The 26,764-nt window shown below is 51.4% G+C and overlaps 2 protein-coding genes across 10 annotated transcripts in view; one reads left to right on the forward strand and one right to left on the reverse strand.

Annotated features, from left to right (window-relative positions):
* NOD2 (nucleotide binding oligomerization domain containing 2) overlaps positions 1-9,820 on the reverse strand; it is a 36,253-nt gene extending 26,433 nt beyond the window's left edge. For 2 of the 5 annotated variants that reach the window (XR_009348752.1, XM_059152553.1), the window contains exons 1-2: positions 9,735-9,820; positions 3,994-4,460 (exon numbers count right to left, since the gene is read on the reverse strand). Coding sequence is in view for 1 of the 5 variants with exons in the window: in XM_059152553.1 (XP_059008536.1) it covers positions 3,994-4,452 (459 nt within the window). In the remaining 4 variants the exon portion in view is untranslated. Of the gene's footprint in view, positions 1-3,993; positions 4,461-9,734 lie in introns of those variants that run through there. The other 3 variants (XM_059152554.1, XM_059152556.1, XM_059152555.1) reach the window with 3 other exon arrangements.
* Positions 9,821-17,311: 7,491 nt separating this feature from the next.
* SNX20 (sorting nexin 20) lies at positions 17,312-26,623 on the forward strand. Of its 5 annotated transcripts, none has more exons than XM_059152768.1 (5): positions 17,318-17,444; positions 18,277-18,822; positions 20,802-20,940; positions 22,358-22,586; positions 24,563-26,623. In XM_059152768.1, the coding sequence occupies exons 3-5, from the start codon at positions 20,843-20,845 to the stop codon at positions 25,229-25,231; spliced, it is 996 nt and encodes a 331-aa protein (XP_059008751.1). In that variant the 5' UTR covers positions 17,318-17,444; positions 18,277-18,822; positions 20,802-20,842; the 3' UTR covers positions 25,232-26,623. The 5 variants fall into 5 exon arrangements, with proteins under 5 accessions (XP_059008750.1, XP_059008751.1, XP_059008749.1 ...); XM_059152766.1 differs by having other exon boundaries at positions 22,435-22,586; XM_059152767.1 differs by lacking the exon at positions 18,277-18,822 and having other exon boundaries at positions 17,312-17,444.
* The last annotated feature ends 141 nt before the right edge of the window (positions 26,624-26,764 follow it).

The following is a 26,764-nucleotide window of genomic DNA, read 5'->3' on the forward strand; positions in this document are numbered from 1 at the left end:
AATAGAAGAACTAATGCAAAGGGACACAGAGATACAAAATGGACAAGAAAGAGAAGAAACTTAGGAAATCAGTCTAGGAGTCCTAAAATTCAAGTAGTAGTTCCATAAAGAGAGAAGAGAAAAAAGAGAAAGAAATCACAGTAATCAAGAAAATCTTCCAGAACATAGAAGAATATTGAGTTTTCAGGTCCAAAGCTCCCTTGAGTGCCCAGTACAATGGAAAAACACCAAGGCACATCACTGTGACATTTCAGAATGACAAAGGGCCAAAAGAAAATGTCACATGCTTCCCGAAAGAGTTATAAATGTTATAACTCTGTTATAAATGAGTTCTGGGATTCTAGCAATTCTTCTTTGAAAGAGAGCAGATAAGAGAGTAATAGTCTCAAAATTCTGAAGGAAAATAATGACCAACCCAGAATTTTATACCCAACCAAAATGTTGATCAAATGCAAGGAAACTTGTAGCTATGTGCAAGCTTAAAATTTGAATTCCCAGATACTCATTTTACAGATTCTGGAAGATACCATCTCCCACAATAGAATAAACCAAGACAAAGGAAGACTAAGGATAGAGGAAAACCAACACAAGAGGATTAGGAAGGGAAATCTCAGGATAATGGCTCTAACCATAAGTAGAAGGAGATTGGAGCAACGTGACTTAAGAGTCACATATGTTCAGGGGAATTATTTCCTAGATGTCCAGGCACACCTGGCTCTAATCCTTATCTGTATTTGGCTAGTCTGCACCACAGGCTAATATCATTCTTTCTCTCAACCCTTGTGGCCTGGGTCAACTGAGGACACCCATTTCACCCTTCAGAAGTGTCTGGCTTGGCCCTATTCCTGGGAGCTGGAAGAGCCTTGGAGAAGCTTACAACTGAACATACAGAGCAGCCCACTTCCTCTGACTATTCCTGAACATCCGGCCTCTGACTCATCACTGCCCTACCAGACCCTCCAGCTCTCAGGACTCACTCAATGACCTTGCCCACTGACTTCCCAGTGGGAACCCTTAGAAAGCATCCAAACGGTAAAGCCAAGACCAAGTCTCTGAGGCCCTGTTCAGTTTCCCTGCCCCTGGGAGCCTGCATCCAAGTAGGAGAGGCAGGACACCTCTTTCCTTGACACTGTTATGCTTGTGCTTGCTAGAACTTTTTCAAAACAAAACACATTGTTTGGAGAATTATTACATAAGGTGTCAAAACTATGAAGAAAAGCAAAGAAATGATTTTACACGAAAGTCAGGCTACAGGTAGCAGTGGAGGAAAGTACTAGTAACATTCTATGTCTTTTTGTGGGTGATGGGTCCATTTCCCAAGTTAAAGGTGTTGCAGTTAACATCACAAAAGAGTCAAGCTATTCAGTCTGACCCTGGCCTAGCAGCTTGAGCAGGTGCATGAGTCAGATGGACTGCTGATTTGATAGCCTCAAGTCTGCTAACAACTCTTACACCCAACTGCGCAAGGTCATCGCACGAAACCCCACATTTCATGTCAGAAAGAGAAGAGCATTTCCTCTGGGGACAATCAGGCCTGGATTGGAACTCTAGCTGAGCCACTTCCCAGATGGGTGGTTTGGGCAGTTCCTTTATTGTTAGGAAACAGTAGAACCAACACAACACACTGAGAAGGTTGTAGTGTGGCATAGAGATCACAACCTTCAAGGGCTATGGACCGTGCCTGGCACGTGGTAGGCACTCACTCAGCAAACAGTAGCATTTGGGTCTTTTAGGGATCTGGTTCTACAACTTAGATCTAGTTCTTGCAACACTGCATCTAGTTCTTCCACTGAAGAATTTTCTCAGTCCTCAACCTGCAATCTATGACAACCGCCTCCTTCTAGAAAATTACAAATTCAGTTTAGAAGAATAAACAAAGCAGTCCTGGGTTGGGGGGATATGTCAGTTGGACATACCACAAATGCCAGCCACAATGAATCAGATATTCAGCCGCAGAAGGCAACCCATCAAGTTGGAGAATCAGAGAGCTCAGAAAAAGCTTAGAGAGAATCGGCATTCCAGAAACTTAAACCTTCAGGCCACCCAGTCCCTTGGGAAACGCCTATAACCCTCAGAGGTCTTGTCTGCCACATGCTCTGCACAGTCCCAGTGACAGGTGCTTTTGCTGTCCACCCAACCCTTTCTTAACATGGAGTCTTAGCTCATTAAAATGCAGCCTTGCTTCTTTCCTAACATTAGCATTTAAGGTTATAAATTTCCCTCTACGTTCCACTCTAGCTGTACCCCATACATTTTTATAAATCAAATTCTCATTACTGTTTGGTTCTAAATTATTTTCTGATTTCCCTTATGATTTCTTCTTTGGCGCATGATTACCCTATTTTCTTTTCTCGTCAATCCGAATATCTCCTCGATGCATGTGCTGTCCCCCTCTAGGCTCGAGGCTACCTTCTCTAAACCCATCAGAGCATCCACACCAGACCACACTGTTGAACACTTGATCAAAGATGACAAGAAACAATCCTTGAACTTCCGAAAGGGGCTGATTCACTTTCCACAATGGATCACAAAAGACACCAGGGCAGGTGCAATGACAAACATGCTTTCTGGAATCCCCACAGGGCCAGGCTTGAGCTGGGGCCCAGGGTAGAACTGTATGTTTCACGTGCACTGATGAGTAACAAGAGGGGCCCATAGCACGTGCGCTCTGCAAACATGCAGCCTCCTTGAGCCAGCTGTCAAACAGCCTTGAGGACATGCTGGCTTATCCCATCGGTCCCAACCTAGACTCACCTAATCACCAAAGACATTTTTTTAACTGACAAATAAAAACTAGAAAATTCCCCAATTCGGTTCATCCTCACACTGCCATTTAATTCCAATTCTTTCTTTCATTCATTCATTCATTCATTCATTCAATAACTGAGGTGTTCCACCAACGAGTATTTATTTAGTGTCTATTTCAAGAAGCTTTTAAGAGCCCGGCACATACTAAGCATCTAAACAGATTCTGGCCAACAGAGTGCCTGGGTGGGTCCATCAGCTAAGCGTCTACCTTGGGCTCAGATCATGATCTCAGAGTCCAGGGATCGAGTCTCCCATCAGGTTCCCTGCTCAGCTGGGGAGCCTGTTTCTCCCTCTGCTTCTGTGCCATCCCCCACTTGTGTTCACTCTCTCTCAAATAAATAAATAAATAATCTTTAAAAAAAAAATAGATCTGGCTGAATAAATGAATGCATACATTAACAATGAACACGGGAGTCAAGGTACCAGGTCCAACACAGGACTCCCGTGCCATCAAACCACTGTTCTGGGCATCAGTTCTCCAGTACATAAAGGGGATGTCAGTGACAGTTCCATCTGTATCTCAAGAGCTCTAAGGATCGCTCTTTAGGGTAAAATGAATAAAGAGTTTCAAAACCACCCAACAGATACTTTTCCGGTCTCATGGAATGGCGTTTTCAGAGGGAGTTGTACCCCAGCTCTGAATGTCTATCAACCAAAAGCAAGGGCGTATCGGAAATCCAACATAGACAAGTGAAGAGCACTGGTCCACAGTGTGCTCATTATGATCGAGTAGCAATTAAACGTTAAATTATCTATTAAATATAATGTAATAATTAATTATGAAATACAAATACAACTTAATGAATTCTGATGTTGAGCTGTTAATTTAAGACCATCAAAAAGCATACAGAATATCGTCGTAACACAACTAATGGCGGCCAGTGGGAATGATCGCGAGTGGCTCCTATGCACTAGACACTGCCGAAAGGGTTACATGAATCAAGTCACTGACTTCTCCTGAGAACCTTACTGAAGTTTCACAGATGAGAAGAGACGGAAGATTAAGGAGGGAGAGTTTCCGCAGAGAAGCTCCAAAGACACAGAGAACAGGCCCCAAACAACTTTTACCTGCCTGGTGACCTTTTTGGGGGGGAAGGCCAGCCCCCCGACCCAAGATAAATCCGTCCTGGTGACTAAGCACCCTTCTCCCGTGAATTCTGATTACCCAAGACCCAAGTGCCTTACCCGCTGGGAGGACGTGAAGATGGGCAACCGGATTTCATCACATTCGTACTGGCTGATGAAACCGTGCTCCCAGGCTAGATCCAGCACGCCCTCCACGTGGCCGTGGAGTCTCCTGACGATGGCTGGCCGGTGACTCTGCAGGTCCCGGGCTGGGTGGGGCGAGTGGGGGTCCCAGCAGCTGGACAGCTCCCGAGCCTGGTAGTCGGTCTGGGCCTCCTGGATGGCTGCGATGAGCTGTTCACAGCCCCAAGTGCCCTTGTTCCAGACAGTGTCCAGGAGGCGCCTGGCCAAGTGTGAGAGTGGCTGGCCCAGGAGGCTGAGGCCCTCATAGTCTTCCCAGGAGAGGACTTCCCAGGAAAGCAGCCAGTCCAGGATGCTCTCGAAGCCCTCCAAGGACCCCGAGACGAGCAGCCCCACCAGCTGGCCCCTCTGAGCCTGGAAAGCCTCCTGGGTACACATTTCATAACCTGGGGAGGAGAGTGAGGTCAGTGCAGGACTCCTCTGAAGGCAGGCAGGGGGCAGTGGGGGCAGGGGTGGGGAGTGATGAGTCAGCCCCACTCCAACTCTGAGGAGGATATGGCTCTGCTGGGACATGACCCAGTCCAGGATTCCAAGCTTCCCCTTGTGCAGAAGTACAGAATGAGGCCCAGAAAAGGCAAAAAATGGGCTCGGGGTCCGACAGAGAGTTTGAAGCAAGGCTCCTAGTTTCCAAATCTACACTTCATCCCTGGCTCAAGAAGGCTTGGTAAGGCTTGAGCTGATAGTCAGAGCAAGGATTCCCAAGGGATCTGGAAATTAACTCTCTTCGGGTCCCTAGGAGCAGGCTCTGCCCTACTGGCTGGATTCAGGCTGAGGGCTGTGCTCTTGCCAGTAACAGCTGATATTTACTAAGCACATGCAAAGGGATGCCAATTGGTCTAAGCGCCCCCACATGTGAATTCATTCAACCCGCCCAACCAATCTGAAGCAGGTGCTGCAATCGACCCATTTTACAGATGAAGAAACCGAGGCACCGACAGGCCAAGGGACTTGTACAAGGATTCCCAGGCAGATGAGGTAGAGCTGGGGTTTGAACCCAAGCAGTGTGATTCCAGAATCCATGCCCTTAATTCCCCCACATTTGGGATACCCCACAGGGCCCCTAAGCCCATGCCTGCTAGGGTCACCCACCTAGACCCCAGGGGACAGACCAGAACATTGCTATAAAGATCTCAGCCCAGGTGAAGCAAAAATCCGAGTGCACACTACATCAGTTCAAAGCTCGGGGGAGCACAGACCCCAGTTAAAACCGCCTCCTTCCCAACTATCCCCTGGCCCAGGCCCTCAATTCCCTCCCACTCCCTCACCACCACACAACTTATGCTGTCGTCTCTGGCTTACTCTGGGCTCAGCCTTCAGGCTCTGGCCTCTGGGAGTTTGAGGGGAAGTTTTTGATTTCTCCGAGCTCCAGGCCCCAGGAGGGTCCCCAAGCAGCAGAGAAAGTCTCTCAGGTGGGTCCATGCCACGACTGTCACAGGGACCAGGGATATGGACAGGTGCAGTGCCCAGAGAAAGTGAAAGCAAAAGGGAAACAGAAGAGAAACACCTCCTTCTTTTTCCAAAACAGGGACATTCGGAGTTACTCGAGGGAGGAGAGAGACACCAAGGCCCTTGGAGATTTTTGTCTCTCTCCTATTTGCTGTTTATGGGTCTCTCTCCCCCTTCTCGCCCGAGTAGAAGCCTGGGTCTTATTTATTCTGGCATCCCTAAGCTTGGCACAGGGCAGAGCCTTGGGGAGGCATGGTGGGAATGCTCATGAGTCAAAATCTACCCAGGAAGGGGAGGGCTTGGAACATTCTGTGCCTGACCTCCTATGCCAGCCAAGGGAAGGGAAAGGAGACATCTCCAACTCAGACTGTTGCCAGCACTCAGGTTGGAAGCCTTGGACTGGCCAGAGAGGAGACAAGGCAAGGCAAAGTTGCCTGCATGTCTGGAAGCTCAGGAGGGCATTCCCCATCTAGAAGCTTCTATAGGGCCATTCTCTCTGGCCAGGCAGGCCTCCACCCTGGGCCCACAGCCAGGCAGAGAAGTCAGGAGGGTAGATATGGAGAGATGGGAGAGGGGAGAACAGGACAGGTAGGAAGACCCCTGGGCTTGGCTCTGACATGACTCTTGGCTGTGGAAACCCCAACACCACTGCCACTCCTGCCCAGGACCTGGGGCAAAGAACCACCACCCTCTGGGAAGAGCCCAGACATGGAGTGGGCACTCTCCCTCTGACCCATGCCTGGAGGGCAGGCGTGCAGCCAGGAATTAAAGATGTTGCAAAGTTCACAAGAGACCGGACAACACCTGCTCCTCTTACCTAGCTGATGCCCGAGGATGGACAGCTCCTCCCTCCTCTGTATCCAGAGAACCTAGACCACACTCCCCCTGCAAAGGTCATTAGGCATGGTGGAGCAGGCACGGCCTTGAGCAGGAAGGCCAAGGCTGAGTGGCACAGGGCTGGCAGGTCTGGATTCACCCAGACCCCACTTCCCAGGGAAATCCCAGAACGACCGCCTAGAAGCCAGGGTTGACCAAGCTTCTGTGCAGTAACTAGGTCCTTATCATCAGTTCTGCTATAAAGTCTTGTGCATCCACCATGACCTGCACTGAGACACTCCCTGGACCTGAGACACACCCCCTAGTTGTGCTCACCCCCGGGGGACAACCTGGGAGTAAGCAGGAGTCCTTCCCAAACACCCCAAGTCTGGAGCAACTGACAAAGACTTGAGCCACACACATCCAACCAGTGACATCAAGTATCTGCAGACACCAGGAAAGAGCGGCAGGCCCGAGCTCTAAGGAATGATGCCCTGTCCCCACCCCCCCAGCAACTGGAAAGTCCCCACTCTTCCTTGGCCTCCTTCCAGAAACCTCAAAGCAGAAAGAATCCCCAAGGATGCATTTGGTCAAAACCCTGTCTCTGAGCAGGCATTGTCCTTTCTTGCTGTAAACGTCCCTGGGGGAGAACCTGGCCTTGCTGTGGTCCTCAAACAACCAGCTCAGGAAGTTCACCATCATGTCCAATTGAAGTTTCTCCTGCTTTGGCTTCAATTGGGAATGAGAGAAAACAGATGACCAATCATCCCCTATTTCATAAAAGTTGTCCCTAAAGTCCTGTTTCTTGCCCCTATATCATCCGTTCAGACCATTTCCCACCAACACCCAGAGCTTTCTCTTCCTCTGGCAGCTCCAACTCCAAATTCTCCAACCTCCCTTCACAGCAGGAATCCCATCGGTCATCTGTACTGCTGTGCTCCGTTCTTTCCTACGTGTCCCCTCCAGGCACGGCCCTCCAGACTGTCCTGGTCTCAGCTGGGTCCTCAGCCCTCAACCAGCTGGCTAGGCCAAAGGCATCTATCAGAACGGCGTTCTCCCCTTGCAGCACGCTCTTCCCTGCCATAGGGGACACCCCATCGCTGACTTCTCCCATCCCACTGGCCGCTCCGTCTGTCTGTCTCCTTGGCTGGCTCCGGCTGCTGCGAGCCCCAGAGCTCCTGGGTCGGGTCTCTCTCCTCTGTACCACTCTCTCCCTAAGTGAGTTCACCTGCTCTTACGGCTCTAAATGCCAGCCTCAAATTTTATTTCCAGCTCCAAGCCCCCCTACTAAACTTTCCCAGTTGCCCCTGGGCACCTTCCCGTGGACCCCTAACGGGCATCTCAGACATAGTAGGCACAAACCAGCACTCCAGCTCCTCCCCCTAAACAGTCCCCATTTCAGGAGATGGCAGCTCTAAGCTTCCAGACTCTGGGGCCAAAAACCTTCGAGTCATCCCCGACTCCACCTTTCTCTCACATCCAAATCCTCCTGACCCTACCTTCAAACTTGACCCCAAATCGGAAAACCTGATATTTTCCCATGGCCTCTATGCTGTGCGTACAAGCCCTCAGGGTCTCTCCCCAGAATGGCAATGGCGGTCAGGTCACTACCCTCCCCCCCAACCTCCTGCCCTGACTCAGAGCAGGTGACTCCTCTCTTCAAAGTCCTCCAGTGGCTCTCACTGCACTTGGAGTAAAAACCCAAGTCCTCACAGTGGCCTTCAAGGCCCCAGGCAATGGACCCCCACTTCCCGACCCCTTACCTCTCCGCATTCATCTCCTACTAGCCCCCCCCCACCCCGTGCTCCTCACCCATCCTGTTCCAGCCACACAGACCTCCTCCTTGTTCCTGGAACAAGCTGGACCTGCTCCCACCGGGCATGCCTCTGCCTTAGGGCCTTTGCACAGACTCTGTGCTCTTCCCTCCACAGGTGCTCTGTCTTTCCCTTCAGATGTTCACATAGCTCACCCTTCACCTCCTTCAAGGCTCTGTTCCATTGTCACCACCTCCGAGAGGCCCTCCCTCACTATGCTTTATAAACCTGCGATACCCAAGCCCAGCCCTCACCCCCGTTGTCTGCTTTGTTTCTCTCCACAGCACCTCTCACTGCCTGATAGATCATGTATGTACTTATTTGATTGCTGTCCTACTCCTTTCTAGAATATGAAATCCATTAAGGCAGGGAGTTTCATTCGGACTTTTTTTGTTTTTTATTGCTACAGCCCAGTGTCTCACCCAGTGTATCGATAAAGATCATATGAATGAGTAAAAAAGTGAATTGACTCTGCATGGCTCCAGGAGACAGAAGTGGTACTGAGCGGTGGAAATCTGCAAGCCATCGATTTTAGTTCAGTGTAAGGAGAGCTGCAGGACAATGAACAGGCACCCCCATAAGTCATCATCACTGACCATATGCAGCCAGAGGGGTCCTGCACCAGGTGGGAGGTGGGTGGGCTAAATAGGGGTCCTCTCCAGCCTCAGCCTCAGCTCCCCAACTGGCAAAGGGGATCTGAGTAACCAACAAACTTAAGGGCATAGTGATGGGGACAGGAGAGCAGAGGCAACAGGAGTGTCACTCTGATCTTCACCAAGGGGACAGGTGACATGGCAGACAAGAACAGTCCATGCGGAGACCAAGGCCACACGAAGGAGAAGCCTACAGGGTCAGAAAGAGGGAGACAACCAAGAGCAGACACACAGCCAGGGATCCAGCTGTGGGAGGAGATTTGGGGAGGCTTTTTAGTTTCCTGGAAAGCAAACAGTAGGACCAGATGGCTGCTCCCCGACTTGCGGACCAAAGGACAGGGCAGAAGACACAGAGGATGGGAGGCTGGGCAGGCCCTGGTGTGGGCCCCTGTGGAACCAGAGGTCTGCATACCCGGCAAGGGAAGGAAGGAGGCAGGAGGCTCCCCTAAGAGTTACAAGGCCATGTGGGCGGGGTTAAAGACCACCCAGACAGTGCTACCCGTACCCACCCATCCACAGGCATGATGGAGATGGGGAAACTGCGGCCCAAAAAGAGGAGTCTCAACGGAGCGTTGAGGAGGCTTCCTCTAAGAACTGAAATATCATTCCCAGGCCAGCCCTGTGCCCCGGGACTTCTCCTTCTGCAGGCTCCTCCTCCAAACCGGTCAGGATCGCAGCACACAGCCTCTCTCCAGACGTCAAAGTTTCAGGGGGCCCGGAAGTCCTGCTCACGCCCCCAAGCCTCCTCATCCTCTGTAGCCGCTGTCCGCCAGGGGGCTCCGCCACCTTGAGACTCCCCCTTTTCCTTCGACCTTTCATTTAGACCCCAGGACTCCCAAAGGGAAAACCAGGGTATCCCCTCCCCCAAGCCCGACGCCTGGGACAGCTCAAAAGCTCCCTGCGCTCCCGTGCAGGGTAGAGGGGCACTCACCGCACAATCACCTGCACCCCAATTCCGCCTTGCGGTCTGGGCACAACCCTCACGGCTCGGACTTCCACTCCGGCTCCTCTCAGGCCCCGCCCCTTCTGTCCCGGCGCCCCGCCCCCGCGCTCTGCCCACCCACCCCGCCCGGCGGGCCACACCGCTCCGGTCCCGACAACCCCGCCCCGCACGCCCTATCCCCCGGGTTCAGGCGCCCCTCCCCCGCGCTATACCCACCCACCCCACCCATCGCGCACAACCCCCGCCCCGCAATGGGCCCACCCATCCTGCCGGGTGGGCCACAGCCCCGCTTAGCCCCCGGCCGGGGAGCCCAGCCCCGCGCCCAACCCCGGGCTGCCCAGAGGTTTCCCGAGACTAGGCAGGAGGGCGAACAGGCCTGGGCAGCTCGTCAATGGGACCCCGGGCCAACTGTGTCCCACTTAGTGAGCCACCTTTGTATTAGAGGGAACCAGAGACCCGCTCCGGAAACACGCCCCAGACATCCTGTGGAAGGAAAACCCAGGAAAGCTGTGGGAACCAGAGTTAACCGCCACACCCTTTGACAATCAGTAAGCCCATAGACATCTAAAGCCTTAAATATTGAGAAGTCCCAGAGCAGTGTTTTCAAAAGTGGGATGGGTTTACATGTCAGGTGAGAGTAGAGAGAGCATTTAAAGCTCTGCAAGCCTTGTGTTTCAGCTGGAGCAAGCCCTCCATGTTTGGAACTAATGGGGCTTGAGCCTCAGTCTACCACTGCCCGGTCCACTTGACTCTGTTAGGATGTCTAACTAGAATTTAACAGTGCTGTTTTGTTTCCATTAAATTACATTTATTTCATTTTATGGTTTCCAGTTCTTCCGAGCAAGTGACACTGGTTTTCTGTTGAAGGTATTAAAACGTTCCTTTTAAAACACTCATATTTGGAAATTTTCTCATGTAAACCAAAATACCTGACATTTTTACATGATGCTTATTATGCGCCAGGCTTTACCTATATTAACCCAATCAATCTCAGCTACGGGATACTGGCTATCATTATTTAAAATTTATAGATGAAGAAACTGAGGCACAGAAACGTTAATTAACCCATGGGTGGTGACTGCAGAGCTAAGGTTTGCTCCCAGGCGTCCGGCACCAAGGTTCTGGCTCTGATCACCACCCCGCATTGCCTCTAGGTATAAACCTGCACAGGCAGCGTGCAGTGGCCTGGGGGGAGTAGGTGGCTGCTGAGTTAGAAGGACTGCCTCTACCCAAGGGAAATCATTCCGATGGTCTACAGATCTATCTACAGGATGTTGACCACTCTCTTATCTGTAATTGTGAAATTACTGAAGAACGCCGACAGAGCCACTGAACTGATTCATCTTCTCTCCTGTCCCATAGCCAACCTGGGAACACATTTTTCAGCTTGACCTTCAGAACAGACTCAGAATGCAGCCACTTCTTAACCGTATCCACCACGACCACCTGGGTTCAAATATCCGTCGTCTCTCCCCTGGGTTATGGCAAGAGCTCCCAGCCATGGTCCATGATTCCACCTACAGTCTTCAACACAGCAGCCGCAGGGAGTCGGTCTAATAAAAAACAGAGAGAGTGTGTGTGTGTGAGAATGAAATTATATCACTCCTCTGCTGAAACCCTTCCGATGAGTCCCATCTCAGAGGAAAAGCCAGTGGAGGTCCTTGAAATTGCTGTTTGCCCCCAGTTCCCTCCCTGAACCACCTCCTCATTCATTCTGCTCCAGCCACACTGGTCTCGCTGTTCCCAGAACATGCCAGGCCTGCTGCCACCGCCAGGACTTTGCTTTGCTTTTGCTATTCCTTCTGCCTGGGATGTTTTTCCTCGAGAAATCTACATGGCTCCCTCCTTCATCTCTTTTTTTTTTTTTTTTTTTTTTTTTTTTTTTTAATTTGACCAGTCAAGTGCAGTAGTGAGAAGGGGGGACCTCCTTCATCTCTTTCAGGCCTTTACTTAAAAGTGTGACTTTCTCAGGGAGGCCTTCCCTGACCATTCTAAGTACAACGGCAATCCTTCCCCCCGCATACCTTTCCTTGCTTTATTTTGTATTTTTCTCCAGCGCACCTCTCTGTATACAACACCTTGTGTATATTTCCTGTTTTACTCTCTTTGCTGTTAGTCTGTAACAGAAACCTTTCTGTCTTGGTCCCTGTCTTATCTCAAGGCCTAGAACAAGGCATGCGAGAAATATTTAAGTGAATGTCCCAACAAGGATGCTCTAGACTAATAACCAAGGAAAGTGGATGAAACTGGAGCCCACAAGAGTCACAGCGTCATAAACATCACGTTGGGTGATGCAAAAGCATCATACTCTCTGATAACATTTATATAAAGTTCAAAGGCGGGAAAAACTAAGGTAGGGTCATGGGATCCAGGATGAAGGTTATAACAGGGGAAGAAGTTGGAGGTAGTGACGAGCAGTGGGACAAAGGGGATTTCTGGGGTGCCAGTAATATTCTTTTTTTTTTTTTTTTTTTTTATCTGAGTGGCGGTTACATGGGTGTGAATTCCTTGTGAAAACTGATCAAGCTAGACGTTTACAATATTTGCATTTTCCTTTACGCTTGTTGTATTTCAATAGAAATTTATTTTTAAAAGACGCTACAGAGGTATGCTTTTTAGCTGTGCGAGACACCGTGGTATATGGCTAAATTTAAAAAGTTAGCTGCTTTTCAACAGGAACACCAAGACGAGAGAAGGAGGGAAAGTAGTCTTTTCATCCAATGGTGCTGGGAAAATTGCATCATTTGCCACAAGCACATGCACAAGAATGAATTTGGTCCCCTACCTCATATCCACAAAAATGAATTCAAAATGGGTCAAAGACCTAAATGTAAGAGCTAAAATAAAAAACTCTTAGAAGTAAATATAGGTGTGAATCTTCGTGACCTGTTATGTCTCAGAAAACCCATAGCAAGCCCCGCCACCCAGTCTGTGGCCCGAGATTTAAAATCCCACAGTACTGGGGCACCTGCCTGGCTCAGTCAGAGGAGCACTGACTCTTGATCTCCTGGTCACAAGTTCAAGCCCCACATTCAGTGCACAGATTACTAATAAATAAATAAATAAATAAATAAATAAATAAAGTATTAAGCCCCTTTGAAGGGTTTTTTTTTTCTGAAAAATAATTTTTATAATAATATTGGGTTCAGGCATGCAACATGATGACTCAGTGTTTGTATATTTTATGAAATGATCACCCCAGTAAGTCTAGTCATAGAACATAGCCAAAGAATTGTTTCTTGTGATGAGTTACTCTCTTAACAACATCCTAATAAATGATACAGTATACAGTGTATCTAGTATTAACTGTACTTTATAGCTTCATGATTTCTTTATTTTGTAACTGGAAGTTTGACTTTTTGACCCCCTTCACTGATTTCACCCCCCCACACACACATCAATCCATTCTCTGTATCTATGAGCTTTTGTCTCCTTGCTCATTTCCACATGTAAGACATTGCCAAGTGTTTGCCTGATCTATTCCACGTAGTATGTGAAAGGTCGACCCATGCTGTTGCAGATAGCAAGAATTCATTCTTTATTGTGGCTGAATAATATTGCATTATATCTTGGTACTACATATTTTTTTACCCATTCATCCATCCACGGACACTTGGGTTGTTTCCTATTATAAATAATGCTGCAGTGAACATGGAGATGCAGGTCTTTTTTTTAATTAGCGCTTTGTCTTTGATTAAATACCCAGAAGTGGAATTGCTGGGTCATACGGTAGCAGAAATTCTGAGAAGTTTTATTTTTTGTTTTGGTTTTGTTTTTTGTTTTTTAAATTTATTTGGAGAAAGAGCACGTGTGAACAGGGGAGGGGCAGAGGAGAAGGAGAGAGACAATTTCAAGCAGATTCCAAGCTAAGTACAGAGCCCGACCCGGGGCTCAATCTCAGGACCCTGAGATCACCACCTGAGTTGGAACCAAGAGTCGGACACTCAACCAAATGAGCTACCCAGGTGTCCCGGAACCTTTGAGAGTTTTGAAAGGTTTCTGTGTATCCGCCCAGCTACAGGAAAACAAGATAGACATGACCCAATTTTGCATCACCTATAAACACCTCATGAACACCTCACCAGTTCGGGTTTTCTTTGCCACACTTGTGGGGACACACCTTTATCAAAGGGGGTATGTCAGTGTTGGAGTGTCAAGTTCATCAGACACCTGGAGCCGTGGTGAGGGGTAGTGCCCACCCTTCAGTTACTTGCCCAGTGGTGCTAGGAGTGGTGCAGGTTGCAATTAGGGAAAGCAGATTCAGAGAGGGGTGGTGGCCTGCCGAGCTCACACATGAGTCATGGGTCCAATCGCCCCTTCTCTGCAGGCACCCAATCGCCCGTGTCTCACACTACTGCTGAACGCCCACTATGTAGCAGGCACTGGGGAAGGCACTTTGGACACAATGCTGACACAGGCAAAGTCCCCATCATCATGGCATTTGAGACTGGCAAAGAAGCAAAGTAATGGTAGATCTTAACAGAGGGGTCAGGGAGGGTCACGCCAAGGAGGGACAACCGAGCCATAGAATGAGAAAGAACCAGTTGTGGAAAGAACCAAGAAAGGGCTGCTGCTGGCTGAAGGGACCTCGAGGACAGGACACCAGGCAGGCTGAGGCCGAGAGAGCAGCCCGGGCAGGCTGGCGTGTGGCAATGCTGGGTGTGGCACAGGGCGAGGTCAGGAAGTGAGCAAGTGGCAGGTCAGGAGGCCTCCGGAGGGAGTCTGGACTTAACTCTGCCTGTGGGAGGAAGTCACTGAAAAGGTCCAAGTTGTCTGAATACTGGAAGAGACACCCAGACTCTGAGATGCTAGCATTTACTTGTGGTGCCCTTTCCTCAGGCTTTGGTGTCAGCCCGACAGTGGGGTGGGGGGGACACCCCGTCTTTGCCCCCATGTTAACAGGGCCTCGCCTGCCCTTCTCTACCACACACAGCTCTGTGTGGCCCAGGGGAGCCAACAGCCAGCCGGGGGCCAACCGTGGCCACCCTGGGCCAGCTCAATCCTTCCCACAGCAGCCAGACACCCCTGCGTGTTCGGGGGTTTCCGGAGAACACCTCCTGCACCCAGAAGAGGAAGCAGCAGCTTCCACACACCCCTCCCCCACATCGGCTGGCTGCTGGGTGAGAGGCCCGAAGACTCCAGGCCCAGGCAGATGGAAGAAGGATACAGAGCCCGCATCCCCCCAGCCATGCCTGGCCCTCTTGGGGGTGGCGAGGGGCAGAGGTGAGTGAGGTCCGGCCCTTCACCGGCCTGCCAGCCAGAGGCACACAGTTCAGGCTACGCCCCTCGAGCGTCCCCACACCCTGACATACATGGATACCCTTTCCATAGTGACAGCACTGCCCAGCCGCGGGACCTGGTGGCCATTTCAATAAACAAGACCGGTAGACATGCAGGGAAAGCACAGGGCCTCCTACCTCACGCCATACATGAACAACTACTCTACGGGCATTAGAGAACCCCAAATAAGAAAGGCACACTGGAAAGGTGATGAGAACATCAGAAGGGGCCAACACCTTCTCCCGTGGTTGCTAAGGACCAGAAGTGTTTGAAGTGCCTTCTGCGTCCCAACTCTGCTTAAACCTCCCAGTGGCTTGCCAAGGTGTTGCAGAATCAACGAGAAAGAACAAGGGAAGAGAAATCTCTCCACGGTTTTAAGGTACCTGTGAAAGCCAAGACTGATAAGATTGAATACTTTCAAGTTGGCAACTTGCGTTCATCCAAAGACCATATTTAGAAAGTACAGTGCAGGGGCACCTGGGTGGCTCAGTGGGTTAAAGCCTCTGCCTTCGGCTCAGGTCATGATCCCAGTTCCTGGGATCGAGCCCCACATCGGGCTCTCTGCTTAGTGGGGAGACTGCTTCCTCCTCTCTCTCTGCCCTGCCTGCCTCTCTGCCTACTTGTGATCTGTCAAATAAATAAATAAAAATCTTTAAAAAAAAAAAAAAAAAGTACAGTGCAAGCCACAGGATGAGACAGAACACTGAAAACCACGTAGATCCAAACGAATGCATGAAAAACACCTACAAACCATGAAGAAAAGAAGCCGTGAGCAACGTGGGAGGGCTCAGTCTGGGAAGCATCCCTCTCTACATTTCAGCTCAGGTCATGGTCTCAGGGTCGTGAGATCGAGTCTCAGTTCCGGCTCTGCACTGAGCATGGAGTCAGCTGCTGGTGATTCTCTCTCTCTCTCTCCCTCTTCCCCGCCCCCCTAAATTAATTCATTAATTCGCTCTTCTTTTAAAATGAGCACTGGAACAGAGGATAGAAGGATAGAAACTAAGCCCACGAAAAGATGCTACATGTCACTCCTCATTAGAGAAAGGCAACTCAAAAATCATAATGAGACACCACGACACGCCCACTGGAAGGACTACAATAAAAAAAAATACTGACCGCATCCAGTGTAGGGGGGCGTTGCAGAGCACCTAAAAGTCACAGGCGCTGCGGTGGTGCCTGGGAACACCAAGACCACAGCCAAGGGGAGCGGAGGGGTGGGCGGGGAGCGTTTGCTGTGATCCAGCAGAGTCCAAAGCTATTCAGCGGTTCATAATCTAAGACCCAGGGATTTCACCTTCAGAAGCATGGGTGCTTGGATAAACATGGAAGCATTGATCACAGTGGCCAAAACAGAAACAACCCAAATGAGTATTCACAGACCAAAAAAAAAAAAAAAAAAGTGAAATAATGATGTATTCAAATAATGTAGCAACACAACAACAAAAATGAAAAAACTCCAGCCATGCACACACACAAACAGATGCATCTTATGCACAGAAATGTTGAAAGAAGGAAACAAGTCACCAAAGCTACCAACTCTATGTGTGGCTCAATGTATATACAATTCCAAGGTAGGTACAATTAAACTCTGTTGTTTCGGGGTCTGTTCATAGGTTGCCATTTACAAAGAAAAGCAAAGAAGGGACCCCGGTTAGAATTCTGAGTGGGACTGCCTCTAACGGGGAAGGAGAGGATCCTAGCTCAGAAGAGATACATGGTGGCCTTCTTGGCAAGTGTCGGTTTTTTTTTGTTTTGTTTTGTTTTGTTCCAGTCTCCTACCCTCAAGGTCACAAATACTCGTGGCTGTGAATCATATCACAGCCCAGAGCTCTGACTTCCCCGGTACTTTCTGTTGGGAGAGGTGAATGCAGTTTTGCCCAGAGAAAGGCACCAAATGGAACTGTGAGTTTACCCCAATTCCCTTCCATACCAGGCACTGGCTCTGATCCCTGCAGCTCTGTGCTCCAAACCTCTGTTTCTGCACTTGTCAGTGGAGCATGAAGACCCCCCTCAGGCCTAGCTCGCAGGGGAGGATAATGAATGTTAAAGCGGGATAGGGGATGCTGCTGGAATGCCAGAGACCATCTGCGACTCTGAGGGACAGCCAAGCTCGTTGCAAGGCTATGTGAGGCCCATCTAGATCCCTCAGAAGTGGATCACTCAGGCCTGGCGCTTCCTTGCCCCGTCCTGCCCCACCCCTGCCCTGTGAGGCCACCTGTCAGTGGGGATCATATATACTGTCTGTCATCAGCCAATGGGCTGGGGCACCAAGAGCGGGTCACATAGCCTATTTCCTGTTTTCAAACGGGGAACTTAAAAGCAGCAGCTCGCTGGAGCCTGGAACCGAGGGGGGCTGAAGGCGGCCATGTGACACTCCCCCCAGACCCCTGGACCCACACAGGACCAGAGAGGCTTCAGGTCAGTGTTTGATCCCAACCTCAGTGGGGCTCTGCCCTCCCTGTGATCTGAGCCCCCTCCCCCTGCGGCCCTCCTTCAGTACCTGTTGGGGGCAGGGCGGGGTAGGGAAGGGTTGGTGACAGCCGCTCTGTGTGGGGCTCTCCTTAGCTCATTGGGTTAGAGCAGGAAGCAGCTCCCCGAACTTCCATCACCTCGATTCTTTTGAGCTACTTCTATGACCCCTCTTGAGGCAGGGGAATAAGTCACCACACCTGTGTTTCTCAAAAAGTGGTGCCAGGGAACCCCTGTGTCAGCATAGCCTCTGGGCACTTGTGCAAAATGCAGAATCCGGGGCCCATTCCCAGACCTGCCAGGTGGGACTTTCCTATGTCAAGAGCCAGGAAACCTGCTTGTTACAAGCTCCCAGCACCTGGGAGAGTCCCAAATGGGAGTGTGCCCCCCAGGGTCCGGGATCCCTCACTCTGATGGAAAGTCCTCTGCAGCCCCCTCAGGAAGGTAGCATGGGCTCTCAAGGTGGCCCGGTATAGCCATCAGAAGAAGGCCTGGCCATGGCAGGCAGCCCTCAGAGGGAGGAGAGGCCTGGGAGGGAAGGAGCAGAATGTCTGCACACACAGCAGGATGGGGAGGGGGCTGGGAAGCCTCTCTGTCTCCTGGGCCAAGCACAGGACCCCTACCCAACTCCAACATTTGTAGGATTGTCTAGTCAAATCTAGAAATCTAGAAATCTTTGCTGTACAGGGTATGGACAGAGGAGAGAAGTACCCACAAAACCCCATGTGTGGTTGTCCCCAAACAGCTTTTGGAGTGACAGGCTGTTTTCCCCATTTCACAGATGAGGAGACTGAGGCCTAGAGAGGAAGGGGAAGATGACCAAGACTCTGTCCATGCACCAATGAATGAATACCTTTCTCCTTTTCACTCCCCTCATGGTGACTCCCGGAAAACCCTATAAGAGAACACATAAGGGAAGTGGCTTTGACTGCTGAATTTGACTTTTATTCAAAGCCCCCTGGGGTCGTGCTCAGCTTTCCCAGGTCTTGACTGGTGCGTTCGGCCAAGGCCATGATTCCTGGGGTCTCTGGGAAAACTGTGCCCTTCTTGTGACCTGGCACCAGCTCCCTGAACAGGACAGCAGAGCTGGAAGGGCCGGGACAACTGAGGCTCACCATCACCCATTCTACAGATGAGCCAACTGAGGAGTTAGGAGTGCCCATGGGAAGCATTGGGCTTCCAAGAACCTAGGCCACCCAGAGCCCATTAGGTAATAGAGCATGAAGACCACTCACTACTCCACCTGGGCACCCACCAGGCTCTAGAGAACGCGTCCCCACCCTCCATGCCTAGTCAGCAAGACGGAGCCTGCAGCCACACTTCTCAGGTGGGGACACTGAGGCCTGGAGATACTGAGTAACTTGCATACAGACCCACAGCTGGTCAGGATGGAAGTCCTGACCCCTCAAGGGGAGAAGCAGCAAATGAGGCATGCAGGCCCTAGTGGCTCAAGTGTGTGCAGCCCTGGGCCAGCCACGCCCTTGCTCTGTGCCTCAGTTTCCCATCCATATAAAGTAAATTGGAGGAAGGGTCCTGGAGAGACACGCACTGGGCAACAGCACAGGACCACCTGGAGAGTGGCCCAGGGTTCCTTTCACCTGAGCAAGCAAGAGCTGCCCCCCGAAGGAGGAACCCTGGCCCCAGCTGACCTCAGCTCTCCCCAGGCAGTAGCCAGGCCTGTTCAAGGGGGGCCTGCAGTTGTGGAGCTGGGATGGGCTCGGTCATGCCCAGGGACAGAGCTGGGACTCCGTTACAGCAGCAGGAGTCCCACCCCTCAAGGCTATAGTCAGCAGAAGGGTTGAGACACGGGACGGGTTCAGACACGGAGCCAGGAATAGGGCAGAGCAGGCCAATAGAGTTTGTGTCCCAGCTCTGCCCCATGTGCCCCTTAGAGCTCCCTCAAATCTCACCCTTCTGATTTTGGATTTTTTTTTTTAAGACTTTATTTATTTGACACAGAGGGAGAGTGAGCACAAGCAGAGGTAGTGGCAGGCAGAAGGAAAGGGAGAAGCAGGCTCTCCACCGAGCAGGGAACCCAATGTGGGACTCGATCCGAGGACCCTGGGATCATGACCTGAGCTGAAGGCAGACACTTAACTGGATGAGCCACCCAGGTGCCCTGATTTTGGATTTTTGTGCCAAAGGGCTGCCCCAGCTCCTGGCTCCATCCAAGCTAATCTTTTCATCATCCTATTTTTAATTTGTCTCAGACGTGTTAAATTCTATTCCAATTTATACCTTAGTGGAGAATCACTGATCTTCAAATATTTCTGCAAGGACTATTATGTGTCCCATAGCAATAGCAGGGACTACTTATTATACAGCGTCTGGTTTTGTGCAGACTCCGAGCATGGTCTCCCCAGCTTAACCCTCACGCCAGCCTCATGAAGGCAGGCTCCATTCTTAGACCCATTTTATGGGAAACTGAGGCACAGAGAATTGGTGACACCCGGTCCTCTCCGTTCACAGGTCTGGGTTGCAGACAGAGTTACAGCATAATCTAGCTCCCTCCCCCTACTCCAGCTGGCTGCCCTCCCCCTGGCCCCGAGGAGGGTACCACATACATCCTGAGCATCACCTACAAGCCTTCGGATCGTAAGCAGCTCCAAGTCCTGGTTCCTTTATCATGAGATGGAGGTAAAACTCCTCCTGCTCACAGACTTGGTTAATTGAGCGAGTGGGTGTTGAGGGCAGAGCGTGCGCACTGACACGTCACAGACTTTCAGCTTTGCTCGTGGGTCGGGCTCACCAGCCGCATCACCTTGGGCTAAACCTCAGTTTCCTCTTCTGTGATTGGGATTCACAGAAGATTTTTGTGGGTGTGAACTAAGGGGGTGTGAAGCCCTTAGGTGCCTATGAAGTGTGTTCCACAAACTGTCAGTAAGTGTTTTCTTAAAGAGGGAGAGACAGACGGGAAGGCTACGTATGTCCCCGGACTCTCACTTGGGGCACTGAGATTTTATTTACACATGGGACATAAATGGGATATTGGGATGTTCTTCAGGACAGGCTGGCATCTATCTCCCAAGTAATCCCTAAAGCCACTACCTTGGCTTGAAATCACTGCACTTAAGATTCAGAGAACTTGATCTTAGAAGCAGGATAACAATAACAGAAGGCCTTGGACCAATCAGTCCAGCAAAGGGGCAGTAGACGCAAGCCACACATGTGGCAGCTGGGCGGACAGCTAGGTGGGCAGGGGAGGGCTCAGCCATGGGGACTATAACACAGATCCTAGCACCCCAGGACCCTCCAGGAACCCCAACGTCAGCAGGAACTCACTGTTGTCTTTTGTCCCCCTGGCAGCCTTGGAGCATGGCCCGTCCCGAGCACCCCGGGAGCCCTGGATGGACAGGACCCACGGCCAAGGGCACAGCAGGGCCCAGGCAGGAAGCATCAGCCACTGGCCGAGACCTCCCGTGTCCAGGACCCGAAGGGCACTTAGGTGGGCTTGGAGTGGGGTCAGAGATAGAGATTGGAAGACATTCAAAATATAAACATTGGGTCCTTCAATGGGTGCCACGGGAGAGGGAGCAGCTTTCTCAACTTGGCACAAGTATTTGATGTCCGTTGTTCTTCTGGGAGATGGTCCCAGGAATCATAGCAGGGGAGGGGTACACTGAAGAAAGGAGCGAAGAAAGAAAGGGCAAGAAGCCAGTATCAAGGGTGATGACGCTTTGGGCAACTGGGCTTGGTCCCAGCAAGAGTCCTCGGCAAACCCTATAGAACATATCTCAGACTTGTCCCATTCAGGAGGCAAGGAGGCCAGGCTACTACTCACCAGCCCTCCAGTCCCATCCTTCCTCCGCCAAGAGCAGCTCCAGAACAGAATGATTTATCTCAAGAAAGACCCAGCATGAGAGCCGTAAGTGCGTTCAGTAGGAAGTCAAGTGGGGACATTTCTGAACAGTGAGTGCCAAGCAGCACTGCCCAGCGCTGACAGTGTCCACCAGAGCGCCATCTCCTGGAGCAAATGTATTTACTCATTCAGGCAGTTGTTCAATACTTCCCTATGAAACCTCTGCTCTCTGCTCTGTCCTTGGGGGGTGTGTAGGAATCAGCCCAACACTGCTGGCCCTCAAGTTTGGTGGGGAAACAGATCTGTGAAAAATAATTCAAGATGTCAACCCAAAAGGTTGTAGGGACAAGGTGGGAGGCTCTAACTCTAATGCCAGGGGACCATTGAAGTGACCTATGGCCTGGATCTGGAAGGACATCAGTGGAGAAGCCTCACCACCCCCCACCACCCACCACCACCCCCCACCCAAGGCTCCATATCTCCTGAAATCACATGCACAATGATCAGTGCAATTCGGTGGGGAAGGATTTTCATCTTTCCCGAGATGATCACAATGGCTTAGGGTGCACATAAGCTCTAAGAGACACTGAGTTTTCCAGGTAGGGAGATAGGAGGTGGCATTTAAGGCAGAAGGAGTAGCACGTGCAAGCAAAAGCAGGAAATGTGGAAAAGGAGATGAGAGATCGGGGAGGGGCCCACCGCGCGGAGCCAGGAGCCCCGCATTCTCAGTAGCTCCCTCCACTGGTAGCTGATGCGTGTGCTCAGTCCCCAACCCCCACCACTGTGTCAGTGCCCTAGGGAGTACAGAAAGGAACAAGCCACCATCCCTGCTTTTCAGGAGCATGGGTCTCACAGTGGCCAATCTGCAGGCCGGAAGTGGATGGTGCAACACACGCGTCTGCGTGTCGCAATGGAGAAACCAGCTGGGGAACGCGGGGCTATTTCAGGTTGCCGGCGGTGGGATGGCTGCAGCCGGGTTTGCCGGAACCGGAGTCTGGGTGGGCGGGGCCGGGGAGGAGGCGAGGCACAGCGCTTCCAGATTCGGACTTCCCATCCCCGACAGACCCAGTCATGTCCCCAGACCCTTGTCCCCAAAGCGCCCTGACCTGGTGCAAGGGCTGACGCGTGCCGTCCCTCCAGACGCTCCCGGCAGCCCCAGCCCCAACTCCAGCATGACCACCCGGGAGCTGCAGGAGTACTGGCGGAAGGAGAAACGCTGTTGGAGGCGCATCAAGCTGCTCTTCGAGGTCGCGTCCGCCCGCATCGAGGAGAGAAAAGTCTCCAAGTTTGTGGTAAGCTGAGATAGGGCAGGGAGGGCGAGTCTTTCACCACTTCCTTCCAGGCCCTGGGCCTCAACTTGCCCCATTGTGAAATGGGCCGATGCAGTCTGACCAACAGAATTCTAAGGAAGACAACAGTCAAAAAGCAAGATTGTGCGCGCGCTGGGTATGGTGCTAAGCACTGTGAGAACTGGAGAGCAGTGAATCACGATCCCCGATCCCGAGAAAGAACTAGCCCAGATTTATTCCATGTCAGCCAGAACCAGCCATCTGCGTCCTTTCAACAGTTTTTGATATCCCCAATCATTAATTATATATTGCATAAAATGATAGGTAATAACAATTAACCTCGTTTTCTATAAATCAGATCGCTTTCTAAAAACACCAAGTCAGTATCTTCCAAAGGGAAATCAGTATCACGTAGCACAAAGAAAATGTAATCCTGAAAGTAAATACAAGGAAAGCTAAGTGCTGTTGGTTAGATTCTAGCTGGTTGTGCCAGGTCCCGCTGCAACCTCTGGGCTTGGGGGCGCCACTCTCTGCTAAAATGGGATTTGAGCCTGCGGTGGGGGCGGTGTTCAGGTCCAAGTAGGAGCCAGGCTCAACCTTCGTTCCCTACCTGGCCCCTTAACTGGGACCAGAATGCCAACAGTGGGTGCTAAAGTGCTGACTGCAGGTTGAACCCAGTCCCTCATGGGTGCCCAGTGTTAACCCATTCCATCCTCACCCAGCGAGGGAAGTGCCATGACTACCCTCTCATTTCATGGATGGGCACACTGAGGTCCCCAATGGTGCAATTACCCGCCTAAGATCGCACAGCTAGATCACAGCAGGGCCGGAATTATAACCCAAGGAACCGAAACACTTCATCAGGATTCTCTAACTGAAAGAGACCTGAAAACCAATCATTTCCTTACCATAGAACTTCACCACCCGCCTACGGCCCCAAACCATCTCTCACCGGTCGTTTGCTGGGGAAACACAGCTCAACCCCCAGCTCCCTGAGTCAGGGACCCGAGGCCCCATTTTGACAATGGAAAGCCCGGAGCACCCCCGGGGCCCCCCGTGCCACCTGCTTCGGTGCTCCTGGTCCCACAAGATGCCTCCGAGCCACTGGGTTTGTTATTCTCAGGTGGCCTCTTGTCACCGATTGCTTTTATAGCTCCGCAAATGCTGATGGCAATTTATAACAGAATTACATAGAACAATAACCCATTTTCGAGGTCTGCTTTTTTTTTTTTTTTTTTAAAGATTTTATTTATTTATCAGAGATAAAGCACAGGCAGACAGAATGGCAGGCAAAGGCAGAGGGAGAAGCAGGCTCCCTGCCGAGCAAGGAGCCGGATGTGGGACTCGATCCCAGGAGGCTGGGATCATGACCTGAGCCGAAGGCAGCTGCTTAACCAACTGAGCCACCCAGGCGTCCCATGCTTTTTTTTTTTTTTTTTTAAGATTTTAATTATTTATTTGACAGAGAGAGATCACAAGTAGACAGAGAGGCAGGCAGAGAGAGAGAAGGAAGCAGGCTCCCTGCTGAGCAGAGAGCCCAATGGGGGACTCGATCCCAGGACTCTGAGATCGTGACCTTAGCAGAAGGCAGCGGCTTAACCCACTGAGCCACCCAGGTGCCCCTGAGGTCTGCTTTAAATGATGTTCATCATCGGGGCGCCTGGGTGGCTCAGTGGGTTAAGCCGCTGCCTTCAGCTCAGGTCATGATCTCAGAGTCCTGGGATTGAGTCCCGCATCGGACTCTCTGCTCAGCAGAGAGCCTGCTTCCCTCTCTCTCTCTCTCTGCCTGCCTCTCCATCTACTTGTGATTTCTCTCTGTCAAATAAATAAATAAAATCTTTTTTTAAAAAAATAAATAAATGATGTTCATCATCATTTTTATTTGCCAGGGCTCACTCTGCCAGTGAAAAACTTCCCATTAGGATGTAGTCAAATGCGCTCTCTCTCTCTCTCTCTCTCTCTCTCTCCCCGCAACGCAGATGTACCAAATCGTCGTTATCCAGACAGGGAGTTTTGACAGCAACAAAGCCGTGCTGGAAAGGCGCTATTCAGACTTCGAGATGCTCCAGAAAAACCTCCTCAAGACGTTCAGGGAAGAGATCGAAGACATCGCCTTCCCCAAGAAGCATCTGGTAGGCAACTTCACCGAGGAGATGATCTCCGAGCGCAAGCTGGCCTTCAAGGAATACCTGACCCTGCTCTATGCCATCCGCTGCGTGCGGCGCTCCCGCGAATTCATCGACTTCCTCACGCGGCCCGAGCTCCGGGAGGCGTTCGGCTGCCTGCGCGGGGGACAGTACGGCCGGGCCCTGGATATCCTGGTGCGCGTGGTGCCCCTGCAGGAGAAGCTGACGGCCCACTGCCCGGTGATGGTGGTGCCGGCTCTGTGCGCCATGCTCGTGTGCCACCGGGACCTGGAGCGCCCCGCTGAGGCCTTCGCAGCCGGGGAGAGGGCGCTGCAGTGCCTGCAGGCCCGGGAGGGCCACCGCTACTACGCCCCCCTGCTGGACGCCATGATCCGCCTGGCCTACGAGCTGGGCAAGGACTTCGTGTCACTGCAGGAGAAGCTGCAGGAGAGCCAGCTCCGCCAGCCCAGCCCCTGGGGCTTCACGCTGAAGGAGCTCACGGTCCGGGAGTATCTGTACTGAGTCCCACTGACGGGTAGGCTGGAGACTGGGGATCGTGGCCATGGCGGGGTGGTGGGGAGGGGACACGGACTGTTGGAGGGGAGTGTTTAGTGGGAGGAGCCACTTGAGGCTTGAACTTGCTAGGTGACACTTTGGACAAGCCTCTCCTCTGGTCCTCCATGACTGCATCTGTGTGGATCCCAGGAGTGCTCCCCCCACCCCACCCCTCCTGGGGTCCTCAGAAGCCTCTGCCTGTGTCCTGGGTGCCTTTGATGTCAGACTCACCTCATCTGGAAACCACAAACCCAGCTGCCAAAGTGCCAGAGAGTGAGATCCAACTTTCTGATGCTTTCGGGGGTCGCTGGAGGGGGTGGTTTACATTGCACACTGTGGACAAAGTTTAAGCCCCTTCCTCCAAACAGTCTCACCAGCTGCCCTGTCTTCCCTCTCTGCTCCTCCTCCCTCGAGATTGCCTGCCCAGATCCCCACCATGGTCCTAACCATTTCAGCTCTTCCTTCTCGGTGTGTAGACCCAACTCAGATAAACAAAAGTTCACCCACGGCTCTTCGAGGCCAGCTTTGTCCCCTGTAGGTCACCCTTTCAAGGGTGGGAGGACCCTGGGCTAGAACGTCATCCTGTCACAAGAGTCTGTGAAACAAGGCGTTGGTAGGAAGGGAATTGGCCAACAATTCTCTGGTCAGGATGCTGTAACTTGGAGTCCAAGTGCGTTTTCATTTATAAGGCACATGGCCCTTGACGAGGCTCCATGAGTTACACAGATGTGGCCCCGAGGGAGGGGAGTGATACCCAGCAGGGTGAGACTGAATGCTTAACACCTCCCCCATTTGAAGGACAATGTTCTTGGAACCTCTCCGATGGGCTGGAATGCCCTTGACTGAGGTCCGCTGTCAGGAAAGGACACCAGGAGCCCAGAGTGGAGGGGAGACCAGACCGATAACCTAGGTTCAACATTGGGCTTGAAGCCGATGGTCCAGCCTGGTTTGGGGCAATGTGTGTTTGAGACTAAAGGTCCTGAAGACCTAAACCATCTGGCTGAGCTTATGAGAGTGAAATAAAGAGGCTGTTGCTCTGCATCTTCATGTGGGGCACCAGCTTGACCTATGTAGGGATCCAGCTGGAAAAAGAGACCACTCTAGAGGTGAACAGGCATTGACCAAACTGCACCAGAATGTGTTCAACAGCGACACCATGTGGCAGCATCTGGAATGGCCCTACCAGGCTCCACTCTGGAAGCGAGAAACCAACCTGACACTTAGGGACAAAGAAAGCTTCGGGTCTCTCAATTTATTCTGGGAGAAGGACACTTTGCATGGGAGATGTTGGACCTCTTGAGAGAGAAAGTTAAAGTGTTCTGTGGAAAAATAAAAGGCCGTGACTCTCTTTATAATGAAGACGACGTTCCTGTGTAAGTCATTTCATCAGATGTAAAACACCATCGATCTCAGGATCTCAGGTGTCCCAAACAGTCGCTCAGAAGGAAAAAGTGCCCAACACGGGCAGTTTAATAGGCATGTGATATGCGTGCGTAATAT

This window comes from Mustela lutreola, chromosome 16, assembly GCF_030435805.1.
Source record: "Mustela lutreola isolate mMusLut2 chromosome 16, mMusLut2.pri, whole genome shotgun sequence".
NCBI lineage: Eukaryota > Metazoa > Chordata > Mammalia > Carnivora > Mustelidae > Mustela > Mustela lutreola.